The sequence below is a fragment of the Marmota monax genome, unplaced genomic scaffold (assembly GCF_021218885.2).
Source record: "Marmota monax isolate L192 unplaced genomic scaffold, Marmota_monax_Labrador192_F-V1.1 WCK01_AAM20220418_F8-fsc00038, whole genome shotgun sequence".
Lineage (NCBI taxonomy): Eukaryota > Metazoa > Chordata > Mammalia > Rodentia > Sciuridae > Marmota > Marmota monax.
In genome coordinates, this window is record NW_026692498.1 from 5,034,402 (window position 1) to 5,056,980 (window position 22,579).

General features: G+C 56.8%; 1 protein-coding gene across 2 annotated transcripts in view; it reads right to left on the reverse strand.

The window, feature by feature from the left end:
• Lrp5 (LDL receptor related protein 5) overlaps window positions 1–21,568 on the reverse strand; it is a 98,698-nt gene extending 77,130 nt beyond the window's left edge. Inside the window, exon 1 of one of the 2 annotated variants that reach the window (XM_046444939.2) lies at window positions 21,441–21,567. In XM_046444939.2, the coding sequence (XP_046300895.1) occupies window positions 21,441–21,519 (79 nt within the window). In that variant the 5' untranslated portion in view covers window positions 21,520–21,567. Of the gene's footprint in view, window positions 1–21,440 lie in introns of both variants that reach the window. The other variant, XM_058579643.1, reaches the window with a different exon arrangement.
• Window positions 21,569–22,579: the final 1,011 nt, after the last annotated feature.

The following is a 22,579-nucleotide window of genomic DNA, read 5'->3' on the forward strand; positions in this document are numbered from 1 at the left end:
CCGTCCCCTGCATCCGGCTCACAGGAGGTAGTCAGTGTCTGGGCCCCTCTCCCTCAAACCCTGGTGTGACCCCAAGACCACAGCCCCAGACACAGGGATGGCTTCACGCTTTCCCCTGGGCTCTTTCCTAAATAAGATACGCTCAGCTGTGACATGATTCTGCAGTTGTCTAAATATTATAAACGAGGGACTCGACGCTTACAATAATAAAATCTTGGGTTTCCTTTAGCTAAGCAGACACCCGGCCTTTTATGGAAAGTGAGCAAGCTCAAGTGGGGTGGGATCCTTGATAACATCTCCCAAGGCCCTGGAGTGGCTCTCCCCCCGCCACCTGCAATGTGGCCGAACCGTCTCCAGCCTACCCCACCTCTCCTTCCATCACCTCCATCTGCCTCTCTAAGCCCAGCATACCCCAAATCCTTTCCAGGCCCCCAGCTTGGCCTCAGCCCCTGCCCCACCAGAGGACACCATGTCTCCAACAGACCCTGCCTGGCCATGTCAGTGCCCTCAGGCACTGCCCCTTCTAGAAAACACTCCCTGGTCTGTACACGGGGCTGATGGTGGCCTAGCTAAACTCTGCCTGGCCTCCAGGGCCCTGGGAGCCTCTGTCCTCTGAGGGCATGCAAGGCTCACCCTGCCTCCCCCGCATGGCCCTCTGCACTTTGACCATGTGGAGCCAGCAGGGTGGGCCCACGGCCAGCTGCCAGGAGGGACGAGTGCCTCCAGCACTGGCCCCAACCTGCCCTTCCTGTCCGGGTCTGTCATGATCAAGAGCAATCGATCCATCCAAGAATCGCGTGAGCTGCTGACACTGGAACTCAAATGAATAACAAGGTCATCGCCTAGGACAGAGGTAGCCGGGGCTGGCGTGCGACTGCGACCTATTCCGAGGTCGGCCTGCCTCCTCTCCTACTGAGGCTGCTGGGATGACGGACACCTTTTCCTATGGCCTCAAGAGTCTGCCTGCAGAAGTCAGAAAAGTGGGACCAGGGAGGTGGCGGGAGGAACCTTCCAGAACACTGCGAGCTCTATCCTTGACCCAGCTAACACAGTGAGCCGGGCACATCCACGGAGCTGCATTCTCAAGGACTGCTGCACAGGTCCCTGGGGTTCCTACCCGCCCTCTCTAGCCCAGCCACGCGAGAACACCCCGCTCCCCATACACACACTTCCCTGCCTCCACGAGCTCCCCCTCAGCACCCCCATTCCTGCCGCCCCCAGTGCCCAGTCCACTGTCTCCAGTCCCAACACTCCCACGCCCCTGCGCACAGCTCACATTCACACTCAAACCCACACGCCCAGAGGGCGCGCACACAGCCCCAGAGGAAGGCCACAATTAACTCTGAGGCCCAGCAAGTTTCCCGAGCAGGCACCACATTTGAAAGGTCAGGGAAGCAGGGGGACAGGAAACGCACAGGGGGCAGGCCGGGGGGTGGAGCAGGAAGTAAGAAATCACTTGCACAAGATGAAAAGAGAAGGACCCTGCTGCTCCAGACACCTTCCCGCACAGGAGACAGCTCAGGGCTCGGGTCTAGAGGAAGCAGGGATACGGGCGGGAGGGTCCAGGGTGCCCCACCACCCAGCAGGGCCAAGGCAGGGTGGCGGGAGGACAGGCCATCCCTGTGCTCAGAACAGGGGGCAGCTCTCCTCAGTCCTGGGCTCTGGGCAGAGCTTAGATTCAGTCCCACGAAAGAAGTGGCCTGGGGCTCTGCTCGGCCACGCTGGAAAGTCCTGGGAGACAGCAAAGGCCCAGGCCCAGAAACAGGCCCACAGTCTGCCCACCAGGGCTGCCAGGCTACCACAGGGGACCTGGGCCCTTCCAGGAGTTACTGTATGACCCTAATTCTGACCCAGAGGATAACTCCAGCCCCAGGACACCTCCAGGGGTGACCATCAGATTGTCACGGAGGCCCCAGCCCTTGAAGTCCCAGAAGTCAGTTCCCCAGCACCTGCCCCTTGGCCCAAAGCCCACAAGGACAGTAGACCTAGAGGAACAGGCAGAGGAGGGCACAGATTTGCTGCAGGCCTCCGGGTGCTCACCACCACCTGAGCCAGCCTGGCCTCATAGCACCGTCAGGAAGCCTGGGCTCCTCCACTCCTGTTAGCAGGTAAGGATCCAGATTCCACGGCCCCAGCTCAACATGGCTGTGCCCAGCACCACTGAGAAGGCCGGCTCCAGTCCGGTTCCAGGAGGGGTGTGGGAAGGGACGGGACGGACACCAGGTCTCTGCTCCAGAGGCTGTGGACTCGCAGACTCCACTAGGAGGGACAACCCATGGAGCAACCACAGAGCACCCCCCAAGAATGCAGAGCTAGGCCTCTTAACAGGAGCTAAACGACACTGCACACCGCCCAGTGTGACAGCTCTGAGAAGCCATGCCAAAGCTAGGTGGCAGTAAGGAACAGCGGTGGCCAGATCCGGTCAGCCTAGGCACCTGCCCTCTCTCCCCAGCCTGTGGAGGATGCCTGGGCAGAGGGACACAGCCTGGAAGTGATCAACCATCTGAGAGGCTCTGAGAAGTCCTGCGGTGAGGAAGCCCGGTTCACGTCTTCCCCCCACTCCCCGGCCCCAGGATTTCCTAAATGTTCCTGACCACGGAAGAGTATTTTTAATTTTAACCCCAGGAGCATATTTTGAAAAACACTGGCCCAGAGTCAGGAGCAAAACACAAAACGATGTGAACCTGAGTGGACAAGGGAGAGATGGGCAGCGGTGGGTGGACCCAGAGCAGGTGCGCGCTCCGCCCACTCCCCACCCCCAGCCCACCACCCCTTTCACACTGATGTGGCCCGGGGTGAAGGGCTGGCCTGGACACATCAGGGCACTCTGCCCCACCTCGTGGGTCACTGTGAGGAGCTGCCTTCTGACCCTGGCCAGGGACGCTCTCCATCTGAACATCCCAGATACAAATGAACACCCAGGCCCAGGGCTCTGCACCATGCTCCTCGCAGCTGCCCGGCCAGGCTGCAGAGCTGGCTCCTGAACACCAGCCACGTCCAGCAAAACTCCAGCGGGCAGAGCAAACAGCCAAGCGCCAGCGCCGTTACCAGGACCAACTGCCTTCTCCAAATCCAGCCCCTCACAGAGCCCTGAGCTGGTGGCCTTGGGGTGGAGCCACGGGACACTGCGTAGTGGACACTCCTGAGAAAGTGCTGCACTGAGCCATCTCCCCACAGCTGGGGTCCACCTGGGCCAGCGTCTCCGCCTCAGCACCATGACCAGGCTCACGCTGACCAGGCCCATGCCGGTCAGGGCTTGGCGGCCCACCCTCCAACACGCCTGCTGGCCAAGCACACAGCACCCTGAGCACTCTGAGCCCTGATTTAGTGACCCTCTGTGGAATGGCATCAGTGCAGCCATGCCCGGGCTGGGGGCGGGGGGGCCACGACATCCAATTCACCTCTGCAAATGTGAGCTTTCCCTAATTAGAAGGTTTAGGGCAGAGCAGGGAAAAATATGTATTTCAGAGTCCCAGTTTGACTTGCCAGAAACCAGCCCGTTACTAACGTTCTTATTTTCAACAAAATATAGCATTCTGATTACATATCATCTCCGTCCCGGCCCGCCAGGCTCCCGGAAGTGGCCGGAGACCACGGGAAGAACAAGAGAAGCCATACTGGGGTGGAGATGCACTTGGGGACCTCTGGGGGGCTTCCTGCTGGACCCCTCCAGTGGCAGGGAAGTAATTTCTGCTCTCTCCATGGGACGGTGGCTGTTTTCACCCATGGTCATGAGACCCCGTCTGCACAGGCACCAGTGGCCTCGGTCTCCCCAGCTGTTGAACAAGAGGGCCAGGTCCGGCCAGCAAGGACAGCTTAGCACCAGGGTGACTTCGAAGCAAACACTATCATCAAACGCCCCTTAAGAGGTGGGTATGGAGCCACCATCTGCCAACCCCTTGTCCCCACATGAACCCTGCAAGTATCTCCACTCCCCCGGACTCAGTTTCCTCATCCGTAACATGGGGGCAGCGGAGGCATTGAAGGAATCCACAGGCACCTCTTAGAACCTGCTGGGGACACCAGAAGTGCACCACAAACCTCAGCTCTTTCTATCTATTGCATCTCGGGTATCCTAACCAGGATATTTAAACACAAGGATTTCAATTAAACACACACCCTAAAAAAGCAACGCCTCCCCCCCCCCCAGGGCCTGCCCTTAATTCAGACCAGCGTCAGAACCACCCAGGTATGTGCTCTACACGGGACTTTCTAGCTGTCCTTTGAAATCAATCAAGGAGGAACTTCTAAGCTGTGCGCCCACACCTGTGCCCGGCTGGCTTCCCACCCCTGCTGTCTCAAGTAAACAAGCTGGTCTCTGGTGACGCACACCAGGCTCATCCTGGGCCCCCACCAACTCTGCATCTGCTCTGTCCTCTAGCATCTTGGCTTTGTCCCCCCCAACCCCCGTGGGCAGGGACCAGCAGTAGACACAAGAAAGCCAAGCAAAAGGGTCAGTGCCACTGCAGGTAACGAAGATGGCACCCGGTCTCAGGGTCCACGGGAACAATGCAATTCACGTCTGCATCCCCCACCTGCCCATCCTTCCTGAGTCCTGTCACATGCAGAAGAATTCGGTACAGGGGCTGGGCTGGGCCTAGGGGCAGAGCTCAGGCAGGAGGCCCTGGGTTCCTCAAGGTGAGGGCAGAGGACAAAGGAGGAGGGGGACGAGGGGCAGGAGGAAGAAGCAGCAGCAGAGTCATTATTATGACATTATCATCATCTGGTGCCAAGGCCACTAGGCAAGCTCAGAGACCGGAACAGAGGTGCTGGCCTTGGTGGCCCTAAGCCATGACCGAGAACTACCACCTGGGGAAAGGAGGCGGCCAGAGCCCAGCAGTCACCAGGCCCCGTGGCCAGAGTGGCTCCGGCTTTTTTCCAGAGGTGGGAGAAGGTGGGATGGCCCCGGCCCTCCCCCACGGCCACTGGAGAGGGAAGCGGATCCCGGATCCCGTGTGGCCACAAAGGTCCCATTGTTCTGCCGCAGAGAGGAAGCTGGGGCGAGCTCAGAGTGCGCCTGGAACTGGCAGAAAGGCCGCCGTGGGTGGGGGGGGCACGTCCAGGGACAAACACCTTGGTCCAGGCTCTGGTTTCCCTGAACTGTTGGAAAAAGTAAAAGGAAAGAACTGTTGAAAAGATGACAACGGATCATCCCTCCCCAAAATCTGTCTGTGAGCAAAATCGGAGGCTCTGCCTTCAAACAATCTTCTGTGCCTAGAAGATAGTGGCAGTGCGCAGGCCAAGGCCCAGGGCCACGCCGCCTCGGGCTTCAGTGACACCCACATCCTGTGCACAGACAACTGTTCAGATGAAACCAGTTAACAGCTCAACCCGTGCAGGGCACGGCCTGTCTCTAGCCCTGGCCTCCTGGTCTCGGCAGAAGCTTCTCAGGGCACCAACGTTCTTTGAGGAACTTTTAGTCCTAAATATCAGAAGCTGCCTACAAGGATCCGCGCAGGGCACCAGCCTGAAGATCTCAGAATCCAGAGGAGCCACAGGTGTGGTTAAAGGGACACCAGAGTCCAGGGTGACGGTTCCCAGGCCCCGCGTGGGCCTCTCCCCGAGCATCAGCTGCAGGCTCTGCAGACAGGAACACACGGATGACCCGACAGAGGGAACCCGAGAGAAGCTCCCTTCCGGTGCCCGGGCGGCTTGATGGGCCCCTGCATCCCACACCTGCCCATCCTTCCTGAGCCCTGCCACATGCCAGCAGCATCCGACCTCACTCAGTCCTCACAGGAGGTAGGACAACTATCACCGGTGTCACAGATGAGGAGACTGAGGCTCCGGAGGGCCAAGGACCCCTGCAAAGCCACTAGGCTAATCAGAGGGCTCCGACCCGCAGGTCTCTCCACAATGCTGCCCCGTGGGACAAAGAAGGCAAAGGGTCTGACACGGAGCAGCATCCAGACAATGGGGCGATGTGTCTCGAGAGATGCCAAGGTGACCCTCATCTTCCTGGCCAGGACAGCTTAGCGCCAGGGTGATTTCAAAGCAAACACCTGCCTCCTAGGGGGTCAGCAGACAAGCCTCCCCTGCCCATGTGTGAGGCGCCTGCTCCAAACCCCACCTGTGGTGGGGGCAGTGATGAACAGCAGGACTTGGCCAGTCAGAGAGGATAAGGGGGCCCCAAGGGCCCCACCACCCCTGCACAACATTGGCCAAACTCCATGTTCTGCTAGATGTCGGTGTTCACATCTGCAGGATGGGCCAGGGTCAGGCCAAGCACAAGTCCACACTCCCAGGGGCACCCCTGCTCAGGGGGACCGCAGGGCTTCTTGGTGCCTCCGGGGCTCTGGTGTGGAGCCCCACACCTCCTGACTGCACATGATGCTCCTGCAGCACACTGAGCCCAGGTGCAGGGTTGGATGGAGGGACCCTTCGCAAACCATGTTCCTGCTCTGAGCCTCACAGTGACCTCAGAGACGAGGCCAGCCTCCCTGAGGCAAAAATAACCAGTCAGACAGCAGAGGGCAAACGACAGGGACAGAGGGTGTCATGCTTTCTCAAGGAGGGGACCAACGTAGAGGAAGCCGGGGTCCAGGTTGCACGGGAGCCAGGACCTGCAGCAGGGGAGAGGAGGTGCCACTCAGCCCTCACCTTCCCTGGAATCACCGCTGACCCGGGGCCAGCCGCCAGGACGGAGCCCCTGCCTGTGTGCGCGCACTCTGCTTCCATGCTGGGCATGCATCAGTGAGGGACTGTATCTCCCCCAGGCTAGCAGCAAGTTGAGACGGGCCAACGAGGAGGCTGGCCAGTCCCATCCGGGCTTGCAGCTAGAGGGCCAGGGAGGGCCAGGAGCTCAGGGCTTCAGCGGGGATCTGCTCTCATCCTGCTGCAGGCAATGGGGAGCCAGAGCAGGCTGCAGGAGACAGGATGGTAAGCTCCACCCCCACTGTAGAGACTCAGCCTGGCACAGGAGTGGAGTCGCTTCCCTTGCTAACCGCAGAGCATCTCCCAGGGGAAAGGCCCTGACGGTCTGCATCCCAGGGCGGGGGAAGCCAGGTCAAGCAGGGGTCTTGGGGAAGACCCTGGGGAAACTAGAAAGGGCTGCCGGCTGCAGGAAGCCCACCAGAGAGGAGCCAGCCGCCCACCTAGTGCCGGCTCTGGGACTCCACCTGCTGGTTCCACGCAGCTCCGGGGCAGAAGGCAGGAGAAAAGCAGCAGAGAGGACTCAGGGTCTCCTTGGCAGTGTCCACCAAGGACAGGGACCTGGGAGGGGACACAGCACCTGCTGGAGGAAGGCCAGTCTCCAAAACCCCCACACACCCTGGCAAAGCAGAGGCTCCAGGGGAGTGAGAACCCAGATCCCCAGCCCACCCACCAGGGTTCCCACCCACCAGGGGTCCCCCCAAGATCAGTACCGGACAGATCAGCTGGAGCCCACACCCATCCTTCTACCTTCGAAACAAACCAATGCACAGAGGTCAGGAGCAGAGCAGACATGGTTTCCAGGGAGCTACCTTTCACTCCAGGTGCACCTGAGCCTAGAACCCCAAGGACCCACCAGCTCCAGGAACAATATGGACGCAATACTAACCCTGATAGCTGAACATCATCAGGCCTGGGCTCCCGCTGTTCCACTGCCCTCTGCATCCTCCTGACGCACTGGGGGCAGGGTGTGAGGACGATCTACTATTACAGGAGAGGAAACTGAGGCCCAGAGTGGCGGGCTTGTCCAGGACCAGTACGCTGAGCATGCAGCAGGAATGTGGGTCAGCAGAACGGGTTGGGGGAGGCAGCACGTGCCCCCCAGTCCCAGGCTGGAGGCTGGGCAGCCCAGGACCAGGGCTTGCTACTGCCCTCTCAGCTGTTCACAGCAAATGTAGGGGTGCAACGCATCCTGGGCCCAGGGTTGCCCAAAATAGCAGCCTCTGCTCAGAGGCCAGCATGGGGCAGGCCGCGGGACAGATGCACACACCCAGCCACCTGTGCCATGGTGGGGTGATCCTGTGGAATGTCCACTGGTGACCAAACTTGCTGTACGTACTATGGGCAGGCAAGAGAGGAACTCGGCCCACCTGTCCTCTTTACACCTAACTGCACGGGCTCCCTCTCCCCACAGAACCTCAGGGAACCCACATGGCAACTATCTCTTCACTGACCTTGCTAACTGACCTTCCCGTCCACTCCTGCTCTGCTGTCCAAGCTAGAGAGGCCTGGAACACCCGGAACGCTCTCCCCATCTGCAACACCACGCCCAAGATCCCACCACCAGGAGACTGCAGGCCTCTTCGCGGTAGGGTCAGGTCACTGCTCAAAGGCCAGAGATCCTTGGCAGGTAGGTGGTTCTCTAACAAGATCCCTTAGGTACACTGATGGCCCAGGATTGGGACAGTGGGCATGGTGGGTCCCACCTGGGTCACGTCTCTTCCTGGTGGAAGCCTCTTCAAGTGCACAGGAAGCTCCAGGTGGTCGGCAGATCTAGAATGGGATCATGGGGTGTCCACCTGGGAACCCCGCACAGGGCTCCTCAGAGCAGAGCAGAAGAAGGACGTCGCCCAGAGCCTGTGCCCGCCCTGGCAGCCAACCCTGCCTGCACCGCAGCAGATCCACCTGGCCCTCCAGGTCAGTCACTCCCAGCCCAGGGCCACAGAGGGACTCCAGCAGCAGAGGAAATCCCAACACTGTAAAAGGCAAACGGAAACTGCCCCGTGAGGCAGTCACAGGAGCCCACTGAACCCTGCTCATGCCCACCAGAGCCTCCCAGGGCATGGCTCTCCACGTCCCCGTCCATCGGGTCCCCGGGGGCCCTGGCATAAGCCCACGTGATGTTCAGACCATTGCCAGAGGTTCCAGCCCCAGCCATGCGGTCACCCGTCTACAAGGAGACACGATGCTGCACACTGGGTGCCTTGCACGCCCAGGGCCGCTCCATAGGACGAGGGTTGCAGCAACTCAACCATGGGGCAGCAGACACAGGTAATGCCACCAAAGCCAGCGCACACCCCACGGTGGCACACCTGGCCGTCAGCAGGCCCAGCTCTGCTTCCTCAGCAGGTGAGGCCCAGGGCTGCAATAGCCACGCAACACAAGTGTCCTGAAGGAACATCTGGGCGGGGCTACCTCCCAGGGACCAGCCTGCAGCAAAGGCCCCTGGAACAGGCACATGGCCTCCCGGGGCACAACCCAGATGGAGTGATGCTCTTTTTATCTAAAAACCTGATTAAAAATGTCCCCCGATCAGGCACCTATCTGTAGTTTTAACTCAAAAGCACCGATTTTTTAAGACCACTTAGAAGATGGAAAGATCCCCCACGCTCTTGCACAGACAGAATTAATGCTGTCAAAATGGCCACACTGCCAAAGTGCTCCACAGATTCCATGCCATTCCTATTAAAATCCCATTGACATTCTTCATAGAAATAGAAAAGGCAATCCAGAAATCTGGAAAAATAAGAGACCCAGAATAGCCAAAGCAGTCCTTAGCAAGAAGAGTGAAGCAGGAGGCATCACAATGCCAGACCTTAAACTATACGACAAAGCCACAGTCACAAAAACAGCCTGGTATTGGCACCAAAACAGATACATAGACCAATAGTGCAGAACAGAAGACAAAAATACCCACATAAATACAGTTATATATAAATACTAGACAAAGGCACCAAAAAACGTTCATTGGAGAAAAAACAGCCTTTCTGACAAATGGTGCTGAGAAAACTGGAAATCCATACATAGCAAAATGAAATTAGAACCCTATCTCTCACCATGCACAAAACCACTCAAAGTGGATCAAGGACCTAGGAATTAGACCAGAGACCCTGCACCTAACAGAGGATAAAGTAGACCCAACTCTCCACCATGTTGACTTAGGAACTGACTTCCTTAACAAGACTCCTAAAGCGCAAGAAGTAAAATCAAGAATTAATAAGTGGGGCCTGAGGTTGTGGCTCAGTGGTAGAGCACTTGCCTGGCATGTGTGAGGCCCTGTGTTCAATCTCAGGAAAACATAAAAATAAATAAATAAAATAAAGGTATTGGGTCCATCTACAACTAAAAAAAAAAATTAAAAAAAGAATCAACAAATGGGATGGAATCAAACTAGAAAGGAAACAATCAATAATGTGAAGAGAAAAACTACAGAATTGGAAAAAAAAATCTCTATACCACATGAACCTCAGATAGAGCACTAATCTCCAGGATTTATAAGGAACTCAAAAAACTTAACACCAAAAAAAACCAAACGACCCAATCAATGAATGGGCAAAGGAACTGGACAGACACTTCACAGAAGAAGAAATATAATCTATCCACAAATATATATATATATATATACACACACACACACACACACACACATATATATATATATAAGTTCAACATCTCCAGCAATCAGAGAAATGCAAATCAAAACTACACCAAGATTCCTTCTAACTCCAGTCAGAGTGGCAATTATCAAGAACATGAGCAACAATAAATGTTGGAGAGGATGTGGGGGAAAAGGCACACTCATACATTGCTGGTGGGGCTGCAAATTGGTGCAACCACTATGGAAAGCAGTCTGGAGAAACTTGGAATGGAACCACCATCTGACCCAGTTATCCCACTCCTCAGTTTATACCCAGAGCACTTAAAATCAGCATACTACAGGGACACAGCCATAACAATGTTTACAGCAGCTCAATTCACAATAGCCAAACTGTGGAACCAACCTAGGTGGTGTTCAACAGATAAACGGATAAAGAAACTGTGGTACGTATACAAAATGGAATATTACTCAGCCTTAAAGATAAATGAAATTACGACATTTGCCAGTAAATGGATGAACCCAGATTATTATGCTAAGTGAAATAAGCCAATCCCAAAGAATCAAAGGCCAAATGTTCTCTGATATGCAGATGCAAATTCACAATAAGGAGCGGGGAGGGAAGAACAGAGGTAATTTGGACTAGACAGAGGGGAGTGAGGGGAGGGGAGGGGCCTGGGGGTAGAAGTGATAACAGCATGAATTGGACCTTATTACCGCAGGTGCATATATGATTGCATATCCTGTGTAACTCCACATCATGTACCACCAGGTGAATGAGAAGTTATACTCCATTTATGTAGAATGTGTCAAAATGCACTCTACTGTCATGTATAACTAATTAGAACAAATAAAAATATATATAAAAAACAAAAACACAAATTTTTTTCAGATTAAAAATCCATCGTTTTATTATTTCATTTTCCCACAATTAAAAATAATCACATAATCATGTACAACCACAAGAATGGGAAGTTATACTCCGAGTATGTATAATATGTCAAAATATACTCTATTGTCATGTATAGCTAATAAGAACAAAAAAAGATGAATAAAAAATTTAACAAAAATACTCACATAAAAGTTTCACTTTTTTTTTTTAATGATTAAAGTGCTGAGTGAAGGACGCAGGTGCTGCGCCCCACCATGACATCTCGGGGTCTGCGCTGCATGATGGCCATCACCCAAACACACGACTTCAGGGTCAAGTCCACTGGGAGTGTGCTGGGCTCCTCACAGTGAGACAGCTGGCCGCTGCGGGCCCTGTGAGTCCATCCCGCTGACGCACGACTCTTACCACTGGGAGGGGGTCCCCACGCTGGCCCTGGAGTCTCTGTCGGGGAGCAGGACAGGGGTCTCCCAGTTTGGGGAACACCGCCCAGCGGGACTTGGGGAGGGCGGAGGAGCCCATGAGGCAGCCCAGTCTGGGGCCAGGGCAGCAAGGTTGGTAAGATCCGCTCCCAGACAGACGCGGCCTCAGGCAGCCCTGAGACAGTGACCGAGCACCCACCAGACGCTGTGCAGTGGCAGAAAGTCGTCACGGAGACAGTCGCTGTTCTCTAGGCCCTCCCAGGGCGGAGGACCACAGAGGGTGCTGGGCTCGGCAGAGGACCTGGCTGGAGGAGGGGAAAGGCCTGCCTCGCCAAAGCCCCAACTCTGGATGTCAGCGAACTGGCACCGTTTACTGCAAAAGGGAAGAACGCTGGGAACACTAGTTCTAGAAAAACTATTTTGGCCAGAGCATAAGACAGACAAGGAGAAGGTTCTAGAAAGCAAAGAGGCCCACTAAACCTGATGGCCTCCACTCCAGATCTCGTCTTTCACTCTGGAGTGGAGGCCGGTGGAGAAGCTCGGAGCCCAGGGGGTCCAGGCGTGGGGGAGGGGCACAAGCAGGTTCTGAAGCTCCCACCTGAGAGCAGGCAGTACAGCCATCCCCTCTCCCTCCCCACCCAGTCTCCCTTCAGAAACCAAGCTGGGCGGGGAAAGTGGGGAGGATGGCTTCGCCCACAGAAGCAAGCTCCAAGCCATCCTGCTCTACAACCACCTGGCCACAGTGAGCTCATGAGCCCTCGGCCCCATCACAGAGACCGCCTGCCCTTCCCGGTGGATCAAGGGGGCAGCTGCCCGGAGAGTGGATGAAGACTGGAGGGCATCCAGGCTGGCGCGTTCCAGCCAGGGCCACACAGCAGCTATGAATGCCCATGGAGCCATTTCCTGAGAGTGCTGCCAGGCAGGTACCGCCTCCCCATCTGGGCTGATGGGGGCGTGCAGCCCAGGGAAGGAATTAAAGGAGCTCACGTGTATTCTGGAGCGAACTGGGGAGGAGCACAACCATTTACTCAGTAATTACACCTGCCTTCGGGCTAATGATGAAATTAGTTTGCACTGGGGCCAGATCCCCAGCAGCCCAGGGAGGGCTGTGGCAGGACATCTCAGCAGCTGGAAAGCGCGCACCCAACAGAAACCGCCAGTATCAAAACCAGCTTGTCTGCAGGTGGCAGAAGAACTGATGCCCACAGCCAGGAACTGGCTGATGGGCGAAAACCACTGGAAATCCAGCCCTCTAACACCTAGCGGAGGTCACCACTGACCACCGGCAAAGTAAAGATCAAAGGTTGCAATAGGTGGCTCTGAAGTTTATCACCAAAGAGAAAATGTGCAAGAAGAATCAGCACAGTTTTTCTTTTTTGAGAGAGAGAGAGAGAGAGAGAATGAATTTTTTTTAATATTTATTTTTTAGTTTTCGGCGGACACAACATCTTTGTTGGTATGTGGTGCTGAGGATAGAACCTGGGCCACACGCATGCCAGGCGAGCGCGCTACCACTTGAGCCACATCCCCAGCCCCAACAGTTTTTGAAAAGAAAAATGAGGAAGAATTTTGCACAACTGAGCTCAAAATATATTCTAGTGGTAGAGAGAGCAAAAAACGCAGCACACTAGACCAGAGAGAAACGGGCCATGGGACAGGAGGGTCAAGGACCTGGAGCCAGGCACCCAGGGCACCACCCACAAACGATGGCACTTTACCTTTTTTTTAAATATTTTTTTTTTAGTTGTCGATGGACACAATACCTTTATTTATTTTTCATGTGGTGCTGAGGACGAGCGCTCTACCACTAAGCCACAACCCCAGCCCCAAAAGACGGCATTTTAAATAAATGGGGACAGGTGGGGCCACTCCCTCAAGGTGTTGGGCAACTCCTGATGCAATGGCTAGATCCCTACCTCATACCACATACAAAAATCAGCTAGAATGAACATGGGAATGTAAAACACAAAATAATAGTCGTCGTCATCATCCTCCTGGAAGATAGAAAAATATTGAAAATCTGGGGATAGAGTAATAATACATGTAACCCAGTCATAAGGGGAAAAAGAGTTTTGATTACATGAAACTTTTTAATGTATTTATAATAACATATTGCCAGGGAGAAAAAAAAAAGATTAAGGACCAGCTAGAGACCAGAAGGAAAACCTGGAACAAAATCAGCAAAGAATTAATGTCCTCGTTTAGTAAAAAGTTCTTACAAATCAATAAGAAAAAGAAACATCAGAAAAATAGGCCAAGGAGGAGAGTAGGCAATTCGCAGAAAAATAAAACAAATGGCCTTGGTAAGGAGGGAAGCGCAAATCAAAACATGTTGTAATTCTAAACCAAACTGATGCTAATTTTAAAAAAAATCTGTTGAATGCCAGCATTGGAGAGGACACAGGGAGGCCACTGTTTGCATAGCTTCTTATGGTATAAATAAAAAACCTAAATGGATATACTTTGACAAAGAACATATCCTACAAAAACGTCTGTACACAAGTGCCCAGAGAGACAGCAACAGAGCCTGAAGACACCCATCACCCTCCGGGGGTAACGCAGGGACAGGCACCAGGAAAGACCACTTGGCTTCTTAAAAAGAACAGAGACACAAAAGCAAAGATACAGAAAATGTTCATAATATTTAATTTGTGTAAAAGATGAGTGCATGTTTGAAAAAGTGTAGCATGCTAAGATACATGTTAAAGGTCTGGCCATCTTTAAGGGGAGAAATAAAACAGGCAATAAGTAACAGACACCTGTCTTCACAGACAGAGGCACCAGGGCGAGCACTTGCTTCAACATGCAGACAGATATTTACACACGGCTTCTCTATGGGACAATACGTAAATATGCTAACATATACATGTTTTCACGTGTTTCTTGCATTTAAAAAATATGAGGTAGGGGCTGGGGTTGTGGCTCAGTGGTAGCGTGCTTGCCAGGCATGGGTAAGGCTCTGGGTTCGATTGTCAGCACCGCGTATGGATAAATAAATTAAATAAAGGTCCCTCAACAACTAAAAAAAAATTCACAAAATATATGAGGCGGGAGGATCTCAGGTCTGAAGCCAGTCTCAGCAACTTCGTGAGGCTCTAAGCAAAAATAAAAAGTAAAAAGGACTGGGGAGGCGGGGTTAAGTGCTCCTGGGTTCAATTCCTCATAACAAAAGGGAAAAAAAATGTATCTGTGAAACGAAGTGGCCAAAAAGCACAAGCCAAGCCGGTGAGCATTACCAGGGAAGCGCAAACCCAACCACAGTGCGATGCACCACACGCTTACTAGAGTGGCCAGGATGTCACCAAAAAAAGGCAACTAGCCAGCACGGCCTGAACTGGAGAAAGCGTAGCTCCCACCCCGCAGGTTACGGTGTCCAGCAGCTCCCGAAAAAGGCAGAAGTCCTGTGAGGTCCAGCAGCCCCCCTCTGGGCACACCGGAGGAGGAAGCAGCACTACATCAGCGACAGAGATGTGCCCCGCAGATGTGCCCCACATCGGAGCATCATTCAGCCTTTAAAAAGGAAACCCTGATACCCGCTGCCACTCGATCGAGTCTGGAAGACACTGCGCCGAATGTCGGTGCTGAACGCTAGCAAAGAAGCCAGGCAGATCCCCCAGAGCGAGGGACCTAGAATAGCAAATCCCGGGGACAGAGAGCAGAACAGAGTGGCCAGGACTGGGGGGCGGGGCACGGAGAGCGACTGCCCGGTGGGCACCAGGCTTCTGTTTGGGGTGATGGAGAAATCTGGAAGCAGTGGCGACCATAGGACTTCAGAATGCATGTGCCCCACTGGACCGTACACCTAAAAATGGCCCCAAAGGCCAACTCTGAGTTACATTCCTGAGACTGAAAAAAGCAGTTCTGAATTAAAAATAAATTGGCTCAGCAGCAGATGAGGGCCTGACCCCACCACCCAGCACGCAGACGGGGCTCTCACACGGGGGAGGGCAGGCTCCAGGGGAGCAGTGCTCGCAGCCCACTCCCCTGGAAGCCCGAAAACCACCTGGCAGTGCCCGCTAGAATTCCAGCTGCCTGGCACCATGGGAAATGCAGGGCAGGCAGGGCTGTGCCAGGTCGGGCATGAGAGGGTCACAGACACAGTGCCAGGCTCGGCACTAGGGACAATTTCCAATGTGGCGGCACTAGGCGGAGCCCACGTGGCCAGATACCCAGAAACCAAGTATCAGTCCGGCTGCAGGCAGCCAGGCTGCTACAGCCCAGAACAGCCCCCATTGGCATGTTCCACTGTGCAGCTGCGGGAGCAGCGGTCAAGAAGGACGGCCACACGCACCCAGGCTGGATGGGCCCTCAGTACTCACACAGCCACGAGTGGCGGGAATGTCATACTTTACAGGAGCCGGTGTGACATGCTTCAGTTACACGAGCAGCTGGTGGCAGGACCACACCAGGGAGGGCTGCCCAGCCTTGGTCCCCCACTGGACACGTCTGAGAAGACAGCTGCTGATGACCAGCAGGGGCCTGGGGCGGGCCTCCTGCAGCAGGGCACAGTGTGGCCACGCAGGACTCACAGTGGAGGGACTCGGAGTAGAGTCCAGGCTCAGGCACAAGCTGGGGCGGGGGGGTCTCAGGGAGGGCACAGAGCTCAGGCCCAGGCCAGCTGTGCAGGCCACCCCTCACCCGGACAGCACCCTGAGGCTGCCCATCTTGATGCCCCCAGACCCAGGAAGAAGACAAGTTCCGAGGGGCAGCCCAGGTGCTGGGGGGATCCCAGGTGCTGGAACTGTAGAGACAAGGCCACAAGACTGGGAGGTCACAGGCCAGACCTGACACAGGAGGGCCTGAGACTGGGGCCTGAGACTGGGGGAGCCGGGCAGCCCCGTGGGGAACCCAAGGAACAGAGCGGGGAGCAGCAGAAGAGGCTCCCCCTGCGGGCACCCTGTCCTCGGGTCCCTCCTGAGGGAAGAAAACCACAAAGCCTCGGGCCTGAGATGGCCTCACAGACTGGGGACAACTGTCTTGGTTTTACGAATAAGGAACCTGAGGCACAGAGAGGGGCGTGCTCCCCAGAAGACAGGGGGAGCACCAGGCCCTATAGGGTCCGTGATGGCCCAGGCTCCTGCAGTGATAGGCACAGCTGTGTGTGCCACGGCCTTGCTGGGCACCTGCCTGGGACAGGAGCCACCACCGGATTCTTCAGGGGACACCTGGGACACCCAAAAGCTAAAACCTCTCTCCTCCCTGGTGAACCCTGGCTTAAGTTTAACCACAAACCCCTGCACCCTGGCAGGCTGGTAGCGATCGCTCAACAAAGTGCATATTAGATTAAATACCATGGAACAAAGCAAATAAGAAAACACCCAGGAAGTACAGCCCCCCAACCCCCAAAAATGGGCTCAGAGGCAACTTCCCCACAACCTTCATGGGGGCTGGTGGCAGAGAGAGCCCAGGCACAAGGAGCAGAGGACAGGGAACACGTGGTGGGATCTGGGGGCACTCAGGCTCCATCACAGGGCTCACACCAGGGCCTGCTGCCACCCCCACCTAGGACAAGCTGGACACCAAAGGCTGGGCCTGGAGCCACAGGACAAATACACGGGGCTCAGGAATGGGCAGGAACCACTGTGGACTGGCCATCACGCCAGGGTGGCCTTCCCCACACAGGGAAGGGCACAGGAGAGAGCAGACCCCACTCACCCAGAGGGCAGCCAGCTCTGCTCCTGGCGTGCAGGGCCAGCCACCCTTGGGGACCAACCCTGACCCAGCACAGACCCCCAACATCTTTACCCCCCTCCCGGTCCCCACCTGGGCCCGGGCACTGGGGACTCCAGCTATCCATCGTGCTCTCAGGGACCCTCTCAAAGGAAACCCAGCCCAGAACAGGCGCTCTCACATTGCTCCCAGGGTGGCCTGCGGGGAGGGGCTCCGCGTCCATCCCCCCAGCACCCACTCTCTGAAGAGGAGGTGGGGACGAAGGCCAAGAGCCAGGAGATGGTTTTCCAGGGCTGAAGAGGAGGCAGAGAGCAGACCGCCAGCCGGGCCCAGCCTCCCTGCAGCCCCACAGCTGCCTCTACCCATCACTCTGGGACTTGTGCTGCCCCCGGGATGGCCCTGCAGGGCGGCTGGCTCAGAGCCCACAGGCCACTGAGCAAATGTGCGAAAGGAGCCAGACACCACCAGCCCCCAGGCCGCCCTGCCAAAGTCCCCATTCTGAGTGTGTGTTAAGTGGCCGCCCTGGAGCCTCCTTTACCAATGTCCCCCACTGAACACTCACTCCACTCTACCAGCAGCCCTTGGGGCCCAGGTCCTTCTCCCCAGGGACCAGCACTGGCTCTCCAGCTTGTCCACAGGGGCCATAACATTTCTGAACCTCAGCAGGAGGATCTAAGATTGAATCCTGCCACTGTCCTACTCCACTAGGGCACCCTGGCCCCCAGCTCATGCTGCTGCAAGAAACACCAAGATCAATTCAACCAAGGTGAAGGGATAAACAAAATGTAGTCTGTCCATACAGTGGAATAGTATTCAGCCGTCAAAAGGAATGAAATACCGACACAGGTCCCAGAACACCATGCTACTTAAAGAATCAGACACAAAACCATGTGAGGCAAGGTCCATTTGTAGAAAATGCAGCTGGGCTCCGCGGTGCGCACCTGTAGTCCCAGTTACTTTGGGAGGCTGAGGCAGTAGGATCAGTTAAGGTCCAGACACCCTTGGGGACCAACCCTGACCCAACACAGACCCCCCAAACAAGACCAGGAGTTCAAGACCAGCCTGGGACCCCATCTCAAAAAAAAAAAAAAAAAAAAAAAAAAACCCTACACACACACACACACACACACACACTACCCAGACCAGAGAGAGGCACAGAGACAGCACGCTGGATGGCAGTAGTGATATAGTAAATCATGGTGTAATGGGCATGGGGTTTTCTTTTGGGGTGATGGAAATGTTTTATTACCTGATAAGAGTGATGATTATAAACACTGGATTTGCCAAATGACTGTGAACTGTACACATTAAAATGGTTAATTTTTTATTATGTAAGTTTCATCTCGACTTTAAAGCCATCCATTCCACTCCTCACCTAGAGCAGCCCCAGCCCCAGCTGCATCTCCGTCACCCCTGCCTGAAGTCTCTGCGTCACACCCAGTGCCCGAGCTGAGCTCTTCCAGCAGACACCTCCAGGCCCTGTGTGGTGGGGCCCCCCTCCCATACTGCAGGTCAGCTCCTGTCCCCACCAAGCTCACAGGTTACAGAAAGAACACCAAGGCGTGCAGAGTGGACAGCTGCCCAAGCTCCCTCCAGGGCACAGGCAAAGCCGGGACGAGGTGCTGGGTACCAGGACTGTCCATGCTACCTACCCCGCACCCACTAGGTGCTGCAGCAACCAGTCCGTCAGTGGACTGGACATCCAAGGTCGCACACAGAAGACAAATCCAGACTGTCCTAACAGCCTCTGGACATTCCAGGCCTGAAAGACCACAGACCCCATCCCACAACTGCAGTTACTGCCGTTCCACCACCACCATCCTTCACCTGGGCCAGGGATGGCGCCCAGAGCCCCGCACAGCACTGACACCTCCCACCACCTGAGAGAGGAGGAGGCTGCCAGATAAAGATACTAGACACAGAGAGGTGAAGTCAGCCACCCAAGTCAAACAGCAAGTGAGCACCCAGAACCCTGCCCTGCCCCCAGGCCTGGCAGCCCCTCCACAAGCAGAAAGAGATGGCCAGTCCTCACCTGACTGCACACACCCCCACCCATGAATGAATCTGCTGAATGCCTGGGTGGTGACACACGGTGGCCAAAATTAAACTGGTTCCAAGTATGTGGGGAACCAGGAGGTGATCTCCCCAGAGAGGCCAGAAACCAATGCTGCATCCTTCAGCTTGATCAGGTAATCTCTTGGACCAGAGGGTGCAAGGTGTGGACCCCTGCTTCAGAGGGGCTCCGCACAGCATTTACTTAGCCCAACACCTGCCTGTCCCGCCCTGGGGGCGGGGGACAGGGTGCCTCTGCAGAAACCTGAACAAGCGCCGAGCTCCCAGAGGAGGAGGCCTGGGGCTGCGGAGGGGAATGCCCGTCCCAGCCCCGCACAGGGCCCACTAGAACAAAGGCATTTCCGTGGGCTCACAGCTTTAAATTGCAACAGGAAGCAATCGGGAAAAAATAATTAGGTGTCGACTTGCTGCCTTCCTTCCAGGCCTCAAGAAGTACCCATCTGTCAGAAAATCAGGCACAACCTGGAAGAACCGTCAAGATGGTGCCATACAAGAGTCCCGGTCCCCTTCCATTTTAGGACTGATTACCACTTAGCTGGCGTCCCCAGGCCTGGCTTCCTAATGTTAAAACAATCAACTCTTTTTTTTTTTTTTTTTTTTTTGCCTCATACACAACTGAACTCCACAGATGGAACTCTTTCTCCTTAGGGTGTCGAATCCCAGCAATCTCAGGCATTCGATCCCAGCAACGTCACCCCAAAACGCACAGGAAATCCAAAACTGCAATGAGGTGGAAAGCGATGCAGCCGGCTTAGAAACCCCACCTTTAAAACAAACAGCTTCCCAAAGAACCCCTTCTGCCGCGGTGACCCAGGCATTTCCGGAAAGAGAAGGAGCAGCACTGGCCTGAACGATCCAGACCGGCATTGTTTTGGCTTCACCTTGTTTTGCTAGCACCAGAGGAGGCCCGAAAATGTAAACACCATTCCCGGGAGGGAGAAACTTGGGGTGCGACTCCCACGGAACTCCAGGCTTGCACTGGGCACCAGGCCGGCTGGAGCAAACAAGTGCCCGGCTCCCCCTGCTCCTGGCCACCCCCCAAACCTCCATCCAGAGGCCCCGGCACAGGGAATGTGAGCACAGATTCAGGGCCAGCCCCTGCAGTGGCCACACTGGAAATATTCACAGAGACAGCTGTTGGCCTCGATGTGAAGCCCAGACAAAGAGACCTGAGGCTCCCCCAACCCTAAACTGCCACCAACAGAACACCAGGTGTGCACAGGCACTTGTGGGCGGTGTTCACTTGGACAGCCACACTCCAGAAAAACAAAACACGCACACGAATTAGAACGACTTAGGTAGCAAGAGGCTTGCTTCAAAAACCACATGGCAATCTCCAAATTAAAAGAACATGTGTAGCCTTTCCAACTGCTTAGGTTTCCCAAGTCCTCCCGACCTCAGCTCCACCCCCAGGGACACACGAAAAGTTAGAGACGGTTCCCAGCCTGCCCACACATCCCCACACTCGGGGACAACTGAGGCAGGAGCACAGCTGCCCACACATCCCCACACTCGGGGACCACGTCACCCCACGCAGCCGGCCCTGGGGTTGGGCACTGGTCAGTGACGGCCGGGCGCCAGCATTTGGGGTCCCAGTGGCCAGATGGGTCCTTCGGGTCGTGCGGGCACCTGGCAGGTGTCATTCGGTTTGGAAACCGACAGCCACGCAGTTCAAAGGGGCAGCAGCACGGGCCAGGCCGCCCCGCGCCAGGGCTCAGAACTTTCTCGCAGCAACTTAAATCGGCTCTCGGAGCTCGCAGGCCGCGCGGCCGTAGGAGGCAGCTCCCGACGAGTTCCCGGGACGCTCCCGACAGGCCAGGCCTGCCCCGCTCCGCCCCGGGCCACCGCTCCCCGCTCGGCGCGGCCGCCCCCGGTGCCCGCGGGCAGGTGAGGACTCGCCCGCGCCGCACCTGGCGGCCGGCGGGTCGCTGCCCACCGAGCGCCCTGCCCGCCGGCCCGGGACGCCGCGTCCCCGGGGAGGGCCCGAGGTCCAGACAAAGGGCCCGCGCGGCCCCGGGGCGGAGGGGTCCGCGGCGCGCGCCCGACTCCCCCAACTTGCGAAGTCGGCTCCCGGCGGCGCGCGCCCGGCACTTGGCCGCCGGGCGCCGGGCCATTGTCCGCGCGGCCCTCGCCCACCTACCCGCGGCCGGGGCCAGGCTGCAGCACAGCGCCAGCAGCAGCAGCGGCGGCGGCGGCGGCCGGGGCGGCGCCGCGTCCATGTTGTCCGGCCGGACGGGCCCGCGCGCTCACTCGGGCTCCATGGCGCGGCGGCGGCGGCGGCTCCTCGCGCGGCTCCCGGCGCCTCCCGCCTCCCGCCTCCCCCTCGGGCGCCGCGGACCAGGACGACGGGGGAGGAGGGAGCAGGGCGCGCGGGAGCGGAAGCCGCGCCGGTCTCCGCCCCCCGCCGCCGCCGCCCGCGCCCCCCGCGCCGGCCGCGCCCTCCCGCGGGCGCCCCCCGGAGCCTCCCCGGGCAGGCGCCGCCCGCCCGTCCCGCGCCGCCCCGCAGGCCCCGCGCCCGGCTTCCGCGCCCCAGGCCCGCAGGCCCGGCCAGTCCCGGAAGCAGGTGTGTCACCTGTAGAGCCAGCTGCGGGGACCCGGCCCTTACGGGTGGGGAAACTGAGGCACCGGACCGGCGGCGTCGCCTGGGGCACCCGGCAAGCCTCGTCGGGGCTGGGAGTCCGGGCCCCGCGCCAGGGCTGCGCGCTGTCCGGCGACCGCCACCACTGGAGCCGGGCAGGGTCCCGGGAGGGAGGAGGGTCCGCCACACCTGTCCTCACTTGGGGACGGGGGAGAAAGGCTACGGAGCAGGCACAGAAGTGGACGGAGCGGTCGGGCTGGGAGTGGGTGAGCTCCACGTTTGACTTTTAAACCGAACGCACGCCCTCGACGGTCATTATTCTATATCAAAAGACTGAGCGATAGCCACGGTGGCCAACACGTGCTGGGCAGGCCAAGGGAGAAGTCCCTGGACCCCACATCCACCCTTGAGTCCCCTGGTCAGCAGGCAGGGAGCTCCCGGCAAGCCACCCCAGCCTCAGGGCCAGAGGGGCGCAAGGAGGGGCAAGTCACCCTGGCAGAGCTGGATGGGGCGCCAGAGGGGCTGTGGACCAGTGGGCCCAAGTGCAAAGCCCCACGGGGCCTTTGACAGGCGTAGGTGAAACCTCCCGCCTTCTTCACTCACTGGTGAAAAGCAAGGCTACATGCCTCACATGAACACACCTGTACTCAGGCTGCAGTGCGACAGTGTCACAGAGCCACTGGTCAGGCAGAGAGCGTCTT